We start from the raw sequence: 15077 nt of genomic DNA, 5'->3' as shown, positions 1-15077 counted from the left end.
TTCATTCCAACAAAGTAGTTTCTGATAAACCATGTCATTGTGTTTTGTGTCTTTATTTGTGAAAAAAAAGACAAAAAAATGCAATTATAATATCTACAAATACAGTAACTTGTTATCCAAGAATTGACTACAGACCATTAAAACATTTCAAGTCCTTCCGTACAACAGAACCAGAAAATGTGGTTCAGGTCAAGTACAGTAGGTATATTTGGAATGCAGTTTTAACATTTAACACATAATAGCTATATCAAGAACTACATTACTTTTTGTGATCAATAATTCAATTTGTATATCCTCTATGGAGATGCTTAATAAATCTCTACTAAAAAGTGCATTAAAGATAATTTTAGTTAAACATATCATTTTAAACAGTGTATATCAATATTCAGTAGTACAAATAGTTATAAAATTGTCTTTGATGAGTCTTTGACAATGTATTACGTGTTAAAGCTATTTAACACAAGAGAGATTGACGAGACACTTTTTCAAAATGTTTGTCCAATTAACCACATTTTTTTCTAGTTAGTGAAAATATCCATTTAGCAAAAAAAAAAAAACACTTTGTACAATAACAACAAATTCAAGAACATTTACTTCAAAGTGTTATTAGCATGATTTTGTTTCTGAAGAGAGGTCCTTTGGAGTAACAAAACAACATTCACGGGCCCTCATGCATTCTTTAATTGTTCATTTCTTGTTTTGTGACATTAAAGGATGATCTTATTCATGAAAGGCTTTGTACAGGGCCTGTATTGACTACTGTTTTAAACAATATAATGACATTATAATTCCTTTAGTAGTACATATAAAGGAAGTAAAGTATACACGCCGGTATTACTAGTACAATAAATACCAACTGTATGCACCCATGGATAATTCTAGTACTACAGTAGAAATAAAACATTTGGTATCAAGGACTAAGCTTAGAACAACGATTTTAAAGCATCCAGTTAATATATATATTAAGTAGGGATAAAATAAACAACCCATGTTTGTACTCTACTTCAATGATAAGCTTGCTTAAAAACACGTGCCCTTTTGTCTTATTTTGAGTCACAAAGCAAAGCTACCCCTCTCAGGGTCCAGTGATCAGGGACTTTTGTTGTTTTCAAATACAAAGAGAAAATGTACGTTAGATCTGTGCGCCTTGGCTTCTTGTACACAGGACATGAATACAGACTCCCTTGCTGCTTCTTTGGGTCTGGGGGAGCTGTGGTGCTGATTGCATAAACATGAACCACTGGCAGAGAAGTGAACAGAACCTAAAAAAAGAGAGAATCAAGAGTAAACCAGGTGCATTGTGCACTGCAATAAACAATCTTATAAACAAACAACTCCCTAACAGTTTCATGAGGTTTACCATTGTGTACATTAGCTGGCATACCTACCTCTGTCTTTCAACTATACTGCTCACATGGCTTGTGTAAGGAAATCAAAGTTCATACCTTGACACTTAACAGCATATGTGAATTTAGTTTAAAGCTAGTTTGAGCAGGGGCACCTGGTCATGGAGGGCTGTTCCACGTCTGTAAATATGGCCTGGTCACAAGTTTAATTGGTTCAATTTAATAATTAAAGACAATTTCCTAAACCTGTATGTCACTTGACAGAGTAGATTAAGGGAGTTAATACAACAACAAACAAACCTTTGGAGAAGATTCCATTAGTTTAGTATTCCTTCTGTCCCATCCAGCTCCATCCAGGAAGAGACCATAGATGTAAACCCCACCAATATCTACAGGGGGAGGCCCAGTGACATCTTCCTTCATCATTCTGGTCACATCATTGTGCAAGATAACACCATCTAGAGCCCAGCCTTTAGACAAATTCATTCGAGTGGTTTCTTGTCGCACAGCTGTCAGGAAGCCCTTTGAAAACAAATATACTGATTATTGTTTAATATTGTTTTTAATCTATATATTACTGATTCCATACTGCCATAAAGTTTAAGGGTGGAGAATAACTCTTCATACTGTACTATAGTACTAAATTTAAATATTGTGACATTTTGTACTGCTACAATGACACAACATGGTGCTGTAGACAGTTATGCTAGGATGAAGAGGGATTTTTTATTTTTGAAAATTAGCTGAAAAAAATGTAGAACAGCATTGTAAATAAATGCTAAATCGGTACAATACCAAATTACCTTACAAGAAGTGAAACACTGCTCTTGTGCATTTCTATTCACTTCAGCCTTTAGTTAAAACATTACATATAAAATCTAGAGGCAGGAAGACTTCCCAAACACTGTAACTACCATTACATTTCTTTTAACAGAGAGATTGATAGGAGTAATAGAAATGTATTCTACTGAACACATGTAAGATTGCCTTTAGCAATAAAAAAATAGAAATACACCAATATGCATTTTGAGAGCCCATCATTCTGCTGTCATTTATCAGTCAGACAAAGCAGACAGCTTTCATTCTGTTTCCATGCCTGCCAATGTGATTGCTACCAGTTCTATTTCTATAGTGTAATGCACTTATGTAAGCCACTGCGTAATCGTAGGGCAATTATTTTCCTGTAGCTTCCATATGCAAAAAATGCCAGTGTCATGATGACTTCTTTAGGAAGAGCATTTAGACATAAATCTATCTTAAAACAATGTACTACTATTTTAGTAAAGTGGACAACCTTTGTATTCAGACTCAGGCATCATGAGCACATGTTGCCTCATTGCCAGAGTGGCTTAATTGGTGGTGTGGAATTATAACAACATGTTCACTTCTTTTGAGTATTTCTTTATTACACACAATTTTAATAAACACATTTAAGATGCCATAAAACTATTTGGGACTAAATATTTATTAAATTGCTGGATTACATTCTGTTTTTTTTTTTTTTTATCCCATCATATGAAAATCAGTAATGTAAACATAGTTATATTAGCCTTCCCTGGTTACCTATTCAAACACATTTTATAAATGATCAATGAGGGGCTGCAGTGGATTAGAAACATCATTTTAGAATTTCCATTTTTTGTAAATAACAGGCATCTGTGGTTACCACACAATTACTGTAGCTGTTGAATGTTTTTTTTTTTTTTTTTTTTATTTTATCAAAACCCATTAAAGCAATTAGTATAGCTGAGGTTTAGAAAAAACTCATTCCAAGGAGAATCTTGCTGTTTTATATAATAAAATAAATAGCATTGTGTCCAAAATGCATTCTTATTAAATACCTGTGAATTGAGGCCAGTAAAGAAAAGTGTTTCTCTGATTGTCTATGATGATCACCACACATAGAATGCCTTCCAGCACCCCATTCAGACAAGAGACTGCCTATTACTATGGGTGCACACATGCCGTGGCTACCATAAATGTTATATAGTAAATATACTCCAGGAGAGCTTCCGATGCATGGAACATGAAGGGAATAGAACCAAAATAATAATTAAGGGGAACCAATAATAGGTTGTGCAATGTATATTTTCTGGCAATCCACCTACATCTCCCCCTACCTGTGGGTTGAAGAATCCTGTCATCCAGAACTGATTGGGTCGCCCATCAAACAGCCAGGTGTGGAATTGTTGGTTTCTCTCCAGAAGCTCTGTGAACCAGAAGCCCAGGGTGGCTGACTCCCAGGAAATCTTGTACCACAGTTTGGGTATACGGGCATCATACATGTTGTCAAGAGCATCCCGTAAGTCTTCAGACATGATGATTGTACCTGGTGGAGAACAAAGAGCAAACCACTTCAAAGGGATTTTATATATATTATTTTCATATATATTACATATTCCTCAGTGATGGTGAAAACATCCTGGGGAATAGCATGCTGGGGGATAGCAGCCACACTGTTCCCAGGACCTTTGTAAACAAGATGGTGCATGTCAAGTGTTATGTACTGGAGAGTTTAAAAAAGAAACCGCACCCCAGTCCAGTTTTTCATAACTTCCTTGTATGGCGAGTTAACAATAACCAGGTATGTGCTAAATCAGGTTAAATGGTTAAGATACATTGTTTTCCCTCAATGGATACCTGGATCTCTTCCAGTAGCTTATCAGACATAGTCAGGCAACACTTACTACTACTGGAATAATATCTCAGCCAGTGTAAGACAAGTGGAGTTTCCACTATGTATATGGAAATGTACAATTTCATCATTAATACCTATGCTGTATCCTAAGGCAATGCACAACTATAAATGCCCTACTCAGATTGCTTCAACCTCTTTATACAGTAAATGTAATCTTTAAAACCCAGTTTGAAGTTTGTGTTTCTAAATATATAATATGTAATGTTACAAAACTAGAAATGACTTAAGCCTGGTACACACTGCTCGATGCGATCGTTGCATAACACACTAGCCGATGCAAGGGAATCGCATTGCAAAATATTTACCATGTTTAAACTTTGCGAGCCGACTGAAATCGATCATCCAATCCTGTAAAATCAATTGCATCACCGCCCGATACAACTGAAAAATCATGTCGCAATTGATCGCATCAGGCAGTGTGTACCGGGCTTTAGTTGCACATAGGAACCATTAAATTACTATTAGCAAAAGAAACGTTGACAGTTTATGTATTTATTTCAGTATTTATTTTATTGCATTTCCATTTAGAAAAGAAAACAAAGGAAAAGGTTTTAGAACTGTTCCATTGTATCTTTTATTGTTAGAATTCTACATTCCACATCAGAGTGTCATTCATGGTGTTTTGCAGTGGCGGCTGGGGCTAGGGGGCCACTTAATCCCTCAGCAGCAGAAGAATCTTATTATTGTATTCTGACTGACGTCATTTTTCAAATCTTAACGTTTTACTCCAATTCAAGGCTGTTAAACACATTTTCTCCACTAGCCAGCATAGAAAAGAAAACAGTTTCCCACCATAGTTTATTCTAATAAACGTAACTGTTACAACCTGCCAGCATAAAAATGCACTGTATACAACAATAATATAGCATTTCGATTTCAAGATCACATCACTAACATACTTTGCATAAAATATTTTCGAAAACAAAGTTGTTAAAGCAAGAGAAAGGCAGACAAAAATCAAGCACATCCTATCGACTTACTTTGTTGAACTTAAATAAACGACCAACAAAATAATTATATGTAATTCTGTACATTATTTACTCTGACATCATTGTAAAGGGTCAGGGTAATCTTTGTGATCTCATCTTGCATTAGTTTGCCTTGTACTTCAGAAAAACAACTGAAATTATAAGGGCATAATTTCCAACAAGAATGAACACCTCTGATGCATGTATATTGTCTTATCCCGCTATCTCTGTTCTTTCAGATTTCTCACCTTCCTTCCACAGATACACGCGGGTTGATTAGTAAGGCCAGAGATTCTGTCTGTGTTATTGACAAGTGGCCCACTAGTACTGTTAAACTTTGCTCTGTCCCCTTCCATTACTAATATAATTAATATGTCACTTCTCAAAGGCTTTGTCCCTACTGCAATAAAACAAGCCATTGTTAACCCGATTCTAAAAAAAAGCTTTGCTGGATCAAACAGTGGTTGGAAACTTTCCTATATCTAATCTCTCTTTCCTGGCTAAGAGAGATTGCACATCTGGATTCTGCAATTTTTGCCCATTCCTCTTAGCAAAATTGCTCAAGCTCTGTCAAGATGGATTTGGACCGTTGGTGAACAGCAATTTTCAAGTCTTGCCACAGATTCTCAATCGGATTGAGGTCTGGGCTTTGACTGGGCCATTCTAAGACATTCAGGTTCTTGTTTTTAAACCACTCCAGTGTAGATTTGGCTGCGTGTTTAGGGTCATTGTCCTGCTGGAAGGTGAACCTCCGCCCCAGTCCCAGGTCTCTTGCAGACTGAAACAGGTTTTCCTCTAGAATTTCCCTGTATTTGGCTCCATCCATCTTGCCCTCAATCCTGACCAGTTTCCCAGTCCCTGCCGATGAAAAGCATCCCCATAACATGATGCTGCCACCACCATGCTTCACCGTGGGGATGGTGTTCTCAGGCTGATGAGCAGTGTTGGCTTTGCGCCACACATAGTGTTTTGCGCTAAGGCCAAAAAGTTCAATTTTGGTCTCATCAGACCAGAGAACCATTTTCCACATGTTTGCTTTGTCTCCCACATGCCTTTTGGCAAAATCCAAACTGGATTTGATATGTGTTTTTTTCAGCAATGGCTTTCTTCTCGCCACTCTTCCATAAAGCCCAGCTTTGTGGAGCGTCCGGGTTATAGTTGTCCCATGGACGGTTTCTCCCATCTCAGCTGTGGATCTCTCCAGCTCCTTCAGAGTTACCATTGGCCTCTCGGTTGCTTCTCTGACTAATGCCCTCCTTACCTGGTCACTGAGTTTTGGTGGACGGCCTTTTCTAGGCAGAGTCGCGGTTGTGCCATATTCTTTCCATTTCTTAATAATGGATTTAACGGTGCTCCGGGGGATGTTCAAAGTTTGGGATATTTTTTTATAACCCAACCCTGATTGGTGCTTCTCCAGAACTTTATCCCGGACTTGTTTTGATAGCTCCTTGGTCTTCATGATGCTGTTTGTTTAGATATGCTCTCTAACAAACTCTGGGGCCTTCCAGAAACAGGTGTATTTAATCTGAGATCATGTGACACTTTAATTGCACACAGGTGGACTCCATTCAACTAATTATGTGACTTCTGAAGGCAATTGGTTGCACCAGAGCTTATTTAGGGGTGTCACAGCAAAGGGGGTGAATACTTATGCAATCAAGACTTTTCAGTTTTTTATTTGTAAATAATTTTGAAAAATATGTAGATTTTTTTCCCCACTTCGACATTATGGACTATTTTGTGTAGATCAGTGACAAAAAATCCTAATTAAATCCATTTTAATTCCAGGTTGTAACATTACAAAATGTGGAAAAGTCCAAGGGGGGTGAATACTTATGCAAGGCACTGTAAATGTGAGGGGGACTGCTCTCTAATGGTTCCGCTCATATTTATTGGACCAACATCAATATGTGTCTTACACTGGCTATAATTCCTCTAATGCTCGCCTTGTTCATGGAGTTCCGCAGGGTTCTGTCGTTGGACCTCTCCTTTTTAAAATTTATATGCTGCCATTGGGTGATGTTATACGACAACACAGAGTCCACTTCCATTCGTATGCAGATAGATTTATTTCAAAATGAATTCCAATACTGAAGCAGTTTTATCTGCATGTTTGGCAGAAGTACAAGCTTGGATGTCAAATAATTTTCTGAAATTAAATGCAAGAAAAACTGAGCTGTTGGTAATGGGCTCTAAAACCCAGCTCTATTTGATGATACCACTGTTGGCATCTTGTCGACTGTCTGCAGTCCAGGTAGACCGTAAGCTATCATTTGAAAACCATATTTCTACTGTGGTAAAGGCAGGGTTTTATCACCAAAAGAAAATTTCCAGATTTTGTCGTTTTCTGTCTCCCAGGGATGTAACCTCTCGATTGGATTACTGCAATGCTCTTTTTGTTGGTCTTCCTACTCGTTCTCTGAATCGTCTTAGATGGTGCAAAATCCAGTGGCAAGGGTCTTGACTGGCGCTAGGCGGACAGAACATATCACCCTGGTCCTTATGCGTTTGCATTGGCTTCCTGTTCATTCTCATGTTGCCTTCAAGATTCTGTTGCTGACATACAAGGCTTTGCATGGTCAGGGTCCTATTTACATTATGGACCTTCTCTGCCCTTAAATCCCTGGAAGACAGCTGAGATAGTCTAGACTTCTAAAGCCTTCAGTTCCAAGGTGTGTTTCTCTTGGTGGGCGTAGTTTTAGCTGTGTTGCCCCTTCTCTCTGGAACTCTGTGCCCGGCTGCATTCGAGACTCCACAGTGTTGAATTTTAAATCCACTCTTGACAAATTTGTTCTCGGCAACCTTTTTACAGTGATCCTGCGGACTTGTTCTTAAAACTTGTAATGTTTTTTGTAATTATTGTTTTTATTATTTGGTTGAATGAATGAATTGGTTTTTATTTGTATTTGACCTGTTTTTAATGCATTTTTGAATTGACTGTTTATTGTTTGCTTTGTTTTATTATTATTGTTATTAATATGTTTCTGATTTTGTTTTTCATATTGTGCAGCACCCTGAGACACCTTAGTGTGAAGCGTGCTATATCAAATTAAAGTTATTATTATTATTATTATTATTATTATTATTATTATTATTATTATTATTATTATTATTATTATATGAAACATCTATGTAATAAAAAGAAAGCAATTCAGCAAAACTAATTCTGGAGCAAGGTACATAACAATTTGAAGAAACAAACAGAAACTGTACTTTTAATTAACATTTTAAAAAATGTATTAAAATGTAAATAAATCAATCTATAGATCTGCTACATCCTTCTAAACTTAATTGTTTTCACTCTCGTCAGTATTAGCATCTGAGGTCTTCAATGTGGGAGGACACACGTCCGATGATTCCCTAAAAGGGGAGAGGCCCATGCCCACTTTGGCTATTTTTCAGACGCCATTACTCAGCATTCCATGCAAGCCAGCTGAAGAAATGGAGGCATATGATTGGCTAATCGACGTGTTAATCGTAACTACAAAGGGGACAAGAGCGCATCTGCCTCCTCTGAACATACTGCAGTGACTGAGTGGAGAATTTGGATCGGACTGCTCCCTCCTCGTTAAAGGTATGTATTTATTGTTATATTACATATGTATATATACATATTTATTTCAACATTTTTGAGTAGGCCACTGGTGTTTTGTTATGAATTATTTTGTAAACATAATGAAAACCTGAATGTGTCTTTCTGTAGGCTTTGGTACGAAAATAACCTTGAACTAATTTCCCCAAATTATTATTATTATTATGTATATTTTTTTAAATCACAATGTAAACATAAAAATGAAACTGCTGCAAAAAATAGTCGCATGTTTGTGGGCTTTACTAAAGTGGGAGGTTCAACTCCATTATGTTTTAACCTTGAACAATTCTATGGCTGTTTTTCAAGTGCTAGCATAAAATATCCATATCTTTGTCTGCTGGTCATAGTTCACAATAAAAGTGGACACTATTTTGTGACAATAAGAAAGAAAAAGCCAATGAAAAAGCAAACCAAAAAGTAGTCACATACTTAACTCTGGATTATTTAGTCCCATAATACTGCATTAGGTAATAAATAATAAAAGGCCAACTGGAGTTTCTAAAATAAGATTGCAAGTGTGATGGGAGAAAAGGGTCTTGTGTTGTTATTCAGCCAAGCCAAGGATCCCCATGCAAAGATCACATGACCATGATGGAAGTCTTTCCAGGACGCCATTTTTGTGTGGGGCAACAGTGCAGGTACGCTAAAAACCCGGTCACTCAGGTCAAGTGTTTATTAAAAACACCTGCTGTTCGCAGATAGGTGTTTCACAGATCATCTTATATTGTCTGGGCCACTTCTGTGCAGTGGTTGGAGTGCTGGGTTAGAAAGTGGAATGCCCCAGGTTCATGTCCAGCCTTGGGCTGCCTCTACCTCACCAGAAAACCATTACCAGGATTTGGTGTCAAACTCTTTTTGGTCGTATAGTAACAGCCCATAATTTTTTTTTTTTTTTAAGAAAGTTGAGAGAAACGACTGTGCGCCTTCTGACAGGAATTAACAAATCATCAAAATGAAAGGCAGTGTTAGCAGGATGAGTCTCATTTCATGCTCTTAGAAGGTGATGCAGTATGTTCAGTTTTGACAAATGCAGTTATACATGCTTTATGTATTCAGAAACCCTGCATTGCCAGCAAAATGTCTGATGCACAAAACCCCATTGACACAAGTAATTGAAAGGTATATGTATTTCTAATAAAGAAATACTTGGTGTTCTAGTTCCAACTGGAAGAGATACTGAACCAGATCCTATATTCATTTCTGGTCAGTGTTTAAATGAACCAACACTCTCTTGAAAAGATTAAGGCCGATCTGTGTGAACCTTGGTGACCGAACCAGCCATACACAAACTTTGAACAATGGACTCCCACAAGGATCCATTCTCACGTGGGCACTCTTCAATCTCTACACCACTAGGGTCAATATAATCCAGAAACGTGGGGACTTCCTGGGGCTGCGATGCCCGTATCCTCTAGACATCAACACACGCATTGGTCGACTTCACAGTCTTGACCAGGGCCCAGTAAATCCTAGTGTCGGCACTGACCCAAGCTGTCGTAAGTGCAGGACCTGCAGGACTGACAGATGGGCAAAAAGGGGTAGACCAGGAGGCTGCCCTTAGCACTCTGGTCGCCAAAAGCCAGGTTTTAAGGACCCATGACCTATAATACACAGAACCTTAAAAAGTGTGGGGAGAACCCACACCTCAGTGTGCATGCTGTAAAGGGTAGACTGAATAGCTACCCTTAGCACTCTGGTATAAAACCCAGGGTGTGGACAATATATGACATCTAGTGTATAGAAACTAGAGAAAACCCACACTAGGTAAACCCACACTATGGTTTATGTGTATCTAAGACTAAACTAAGTGGTTGGGGATCTAAGACATTCAGAACAGTCTACAGAACAGTGAAAGTATGGGGGTCACCCATACTGCAGAACTGCATATGTCAGAGACAGATGCACCCTGGAATAATGCCCAAGAGGCTGCAAGGTCTCTTGCGGAATAACCAATGAACTTCTCTGGTGGGTCAGGTTGGATAGATCATAGGCAATCAGGACAGTGTCTTTAATCCACTTTGACAGCTGCTGTTTGAACAGGGCTTGTCCATGGAAGTTAGCATAGACCCATAGCAGATAAAGAGATAAAGAGCTGCTCTGTTTGACGCCAACCCCAAGTACAGTCAACATAATACACTAATGGCCTAACTGGGCAGAGCCGGAATGGTGGTGGATTTAAACATACTTGCTCAGTTGTTCCACATAATATGCTAACGTCTGCATTGAACAAAACATATGGAGCTGGAGCTCCTTGTCAGATTGTAAAGGAGGGGGGTGGAAAGCCTCCAATTCCACCTACTGATTAATGTGGAAAGCCGAGATGGTCTTCGGCAGGAAAGCTGGGTTAGTACGAAGGGTGACCTTCGTTCTGGCCTCTGAAAAAATTAGACAAGCTTTCGAAATTGAAAATGCTTGCATTTCACTCACCCGCTTAGCGGAGGTGATTGCAAGCAAGAAAGCTGTCTTGAAAGACAAAAATTTGAGCCTAGCTGAATGCATGGGCTCAAATGGAGGTTTTGTCGGTGCATTAAGCACTACATTTAACCTCCAGCGAAGAACTAAATCCTTCACCGATGGCCTAAGCCGGCAGGTGCTTTTCAAAAATTGCCCCACCAGGAAATGAGCTTTTTACATGGCACACCGAAATGGTTGACAAATAGACCTTCAAAGTAGAAGGAGATTTCCCCTCATCAAAAAGGTCCTGTAAAAATTGCAGTATAACTGCTACAGGGCATATCGTGGGTTCGAAACCACGAGCCAAACACCACGTCTGAAACACACCCCGCTTGAAACCATACTGGGAACAAGTAGAAGTGTCAATCACCCTGTTTGATAACCCCAGACGGCTCAAATCAGCCGTTCAGGGGCCAGACCCAAAACTGCAGGCTGGATGGGTTGGGGTCCCACAGGGTACCCTGTGCCTGACTGAGCAGGTTGTGGCGCATCGGCAGCTCCCACAGAAACAGACTCTCCTGGGCCAGAATGGGCTAAGAGTAGAAATTGTTGTGGATTTATTTGAAAACCAGTGATGCTATGTGATTAGTTTAAAGTACTATAACTTTCTATATGCTAAATGTTATTATATTGTGGTCTAACTGTGCTTAGCAAACATGTGGATTTAAATGAAAACTTTCATACTATGAATAGAAGATTTTAAATTCTTAATTTTTGTAAACATTTTGATAACCTCATTTTTCTTAATAAACAAAAATAGGTTTAACTTTGAATAAAACCGAAAAGCATAAATAAAAATATAATCTTTTTTTTGGTATTCATGTTAAGAAACTTTGAAGTCCACTAATGTATTGTATACATTTTTTATAGAAATATGAAATATGAATGTGGTCGACCTAAAACTCTAGACATACAGAATTATTACCACAAGGGTCAGGGAATCACACAGCACAAGTAAATAAAACCATGGTCACTTCATACACAGCCATCAGTACAGTATAAAATTATCTGTAAACTATATATATATATATATATATATATATATATATATATATATATATATATATTTATATATATATGAGCAACAGGACTCTCTGATTTCTGATTGCAAAGTATATGCTAAAACTATGAGTTAAACTAAGGTTCCTATTGTGTCCAAATAAATCTGAAATTTACACAGGTAACCTATAAGTGAAATTCTTTGCCAATGCATTAAGCTTCCAGTATATATGGTCTGAAACCTGAGTGAGAAATAAACTAAACCTAGTGCACAGTGCTTGTCAAGTAAAAAGAACATATTGACTAAATCAAATTTCTTCCCACAGCCAACATCACACATGCTAAAAGGCTTTATAAGCTTATAAATATATAATCATTGTATGAGCTGTAACTAAGTAGTTGCAGCAGCATTATAAACCAATTTACTTAGTTGGCCATGTGAGCAGAAACTGCAATTCATTAAGCAAGAAGCATTAGGGACTCGGGAGGCAGAGTTTGAGTTTCAACTTGACTTGGATTGTACTTTGAGTCGTACTGAATGTCCACATTTATTAGCTGAAGGGCGAGGTTGAGGACAATGACTAACAGAGATGCTGTGGTCTTTCTGCAATAAGGAATGATTACTGCGGCTTTAATGAGCTTTCCAGCGCAATTATCTTTGTTGGCTTCTTTGATTACAGTCAACTTAATTTTATCATTAAGCCATCTTTTTTTACCCCAAATCAGTCATTGTTTAACTAGACTGTGAATGGAAATTAACTTGGTGAACATTACGTAGCAATTCATTTAGCTGTAAACAACAGGTATTAATTATTACATGGCTTACTATTATTACATGGCCTACTGGTTAGCATTAGTGCATCTGGATTAGTATTCAATGGGTTCACTTTATGGTGTGGTTTGATACAACCTATAATCTATAACCTATAACCTATATTTAGTAAAAGTGTCTATGGAATTAGGTTGCTCTTTTCACAAAGACCTGTCAAAACTCACCGTCTATTGCGAGCTTGAGGTCGATGAGGGTATTCCGAACCCTGCTGATGATGCGCTGCATACGGTCAATCTCTTGTCGTAAGAAAATATTCATTGGCTGGAAGGTACCCATCTTCTGGAGACGTGCTTTGACCTAGAAACCCCAAAAAATACCAAACTGATTCAATGTTTTATTACAAATAGGTTCTCAGGTCAAGGACATAATAAAGAACCAAACCAACTTTATGAAAATTGTATTCATAAATTCAAACTTCTCTGAAATAACTCATGTTAAAGTTTATGAATTGGTCCCTTTATGTCAGAATTAAATTGGGCCTTCCCTGAACAGTACTAAAAGTAGAAGAGACTATAATACAAATTCCAAACTATGTAAAAGATTGTTTGTGGATAATAAACTTGAGTTTTAGTTCATACTTATTTATCATAACCTTTACAGAAAGGACTGAAAAATACCTATGGGATGCCATGGTAATTTCCTTGAGGAAACCTTAGCAGAACCATAAGCAGACCATACTATTGCCAGCAGTGGCACACAATAGATATGGAAGAAATGTTGCACAGTGATTCTGATAGTGTGCCAGTGATTTCATACTAGTTGCTTTATAAATAATACTGGATACACTCCTGTCTCATTCACAGTTCTTGTCTGCTACACCACCAGTTTTGGCCCACAGTCATTTTCAGACTTATTTGTGACAATGGTATTAACCCTTATTAGTCCTCTACCCAATTCTGACAAAATCCAATGTATGGCTCCTGAGCTGTTGACAAAAATGGATGCAGAGAATTGCATTGTACCATATCTAAATAATACAAGCTGTGGCCTGTGTTTAATTTTCACTTCCTAAACAGTTCTGTCACAACGGTTCAAATGGTTAACAAAGAAGCAATTAAAAAACATACTGACCCCGGGGATTTAACTGAGAGGAAACTACCAACGTTAAAAATCTAACACATACTGTGCACATCCAGAGATTTAGTCCATGTAGCTGTTTTTTTTTCATCTTTTTTTATAGTGTGTTTTTTTTCCCGGGACAGTTGCAGTTCAGCACTCAGTCTGAGGCAAACTGAACCAACACTCCACCCGATGCATTGTCACATCACTTATCCAATAAGTTCTTACCTCATGAGGGATGTAGTCAGGGGGAAGCTTCTCCAGCATCTCGTCTGCCAGCCTCTGCACTGTTGCCTCTCTGGTCTCCCCTCCTCCACTACCGCTGTCCTTGGGCTGGATGTTCACCACTGTGCTTAGGGTCTCATTTGCCATGTTGGTTTGATATGTTATGTCTGCATTTGGGTGAAGACCAAACACCTGTATCAAGAAAAGTGGGAATTAATCTTAACAACCCAATCAATATTGTTCATTGTTACCATTAATGTCAATTAATGGGTTAATGTCATGAGGAAGTCAAACTCCTAGGTATTTTAGAGATTCTGTTGTGGGTTATTTTATACCCTGTTTACACTAGCCCCTTTTAAATCAGCTTTGAGGCAGCTTAGCTCTTAGGACAGCTTTTTTTTTGTAGTGTAAATGCAGCTGTCCTAATTCCAGCCATTTTAAAAGTGGCCTGGTCCAGGGAGTGGCTTTGGCCTGTTTTTTGCTCTACTGTGAATGCATCTGCCCCTGAGTCAGCTCATGCAAAGGCATGTTGTGAGCAACGCCCGTGTCAGTGTCACTCAGCTGTCTCCTTGGGAACAGGATGCATAAACACATTCAGCTGAAGCCACGGACATGACAGGCTGGAGTTATCAGAGCCGGTGGTCAGAATATTTTTTTAACTGTCATGCACAGGATCCTGGACATTTATTTTGGTAACCACTAATAAGAGGCTACTAGTACTAGCATCAAAAATACACTTGTCTGATAATATTACACGAAAACTGAGAACCAACAAAATAACACAGTTTAGTTTGTATATGCTGTGATATGTATTAGTTTTATACTGTGTCCTGCATACTTACAAAATTAAACAAATGCACCCTTCTACCATTTCCTGAATAGTGCTTCATTTATTTTAACAAAT

At 38.0% G+C, this 15077-nt stretch overlaps 1 protein-coding gene across 2 annotated transcripts in view; it reads right to left on the bottom strand.

Annotated features, from left to right (window-relative positions):
• Positions 1-37: 37 nt before the first annotated feature.
• Positions 38-15077, bottom strand: part of dnah5l (dynein, axonemal, heavy chain 5 like) — a 278602-nt gene continuing 263562 nt past the window's right edge. For both annotated transcript variants that reach the window (XM_033992608.3, XM_033992607.3), the window contains exons 73-77: positions 14177-14365; positions 13054-13186; positions 3467-3675; positions 1647-1868; positions 38-1262 (exon numbers count right to left, since the gene is read on the bottom strand). In XM_033992608.3, coding sequence (XP_033848499.1) covers positions 1044-1262; positions 1647-1868; positions 3467-3675; positions 13054-13186; positions 14177-14365 — 972 coding nt within the window. In that variant the 3' untranslated portion in view covers positions 38-1043. The remainder of the gene's footprint in view (positions 1263-1646; positions 1869-3466; positions 3676-13053; positions 13187-14176; positions 14366-15077) is intronic.

This window comes from Acipenser ruthenus, chromosome 3 (genome assembly GCF_902713425.1).
Source record: "Acipenser ruthenus chromosome 3, fAciRut3.2 maternal haplotype, whole genome shotgun sequence".
NCBI lineage: Eukaryota > Metazoa > Chordata > Actinopteri > Acipenseriformes > Acipenseridae > Acipenser > Acipenser ruthenus.
Note: the sequence above shows the minus strand (reverse complement) of the source record. Positions and strands in the feature narration are given on the sequence as shown.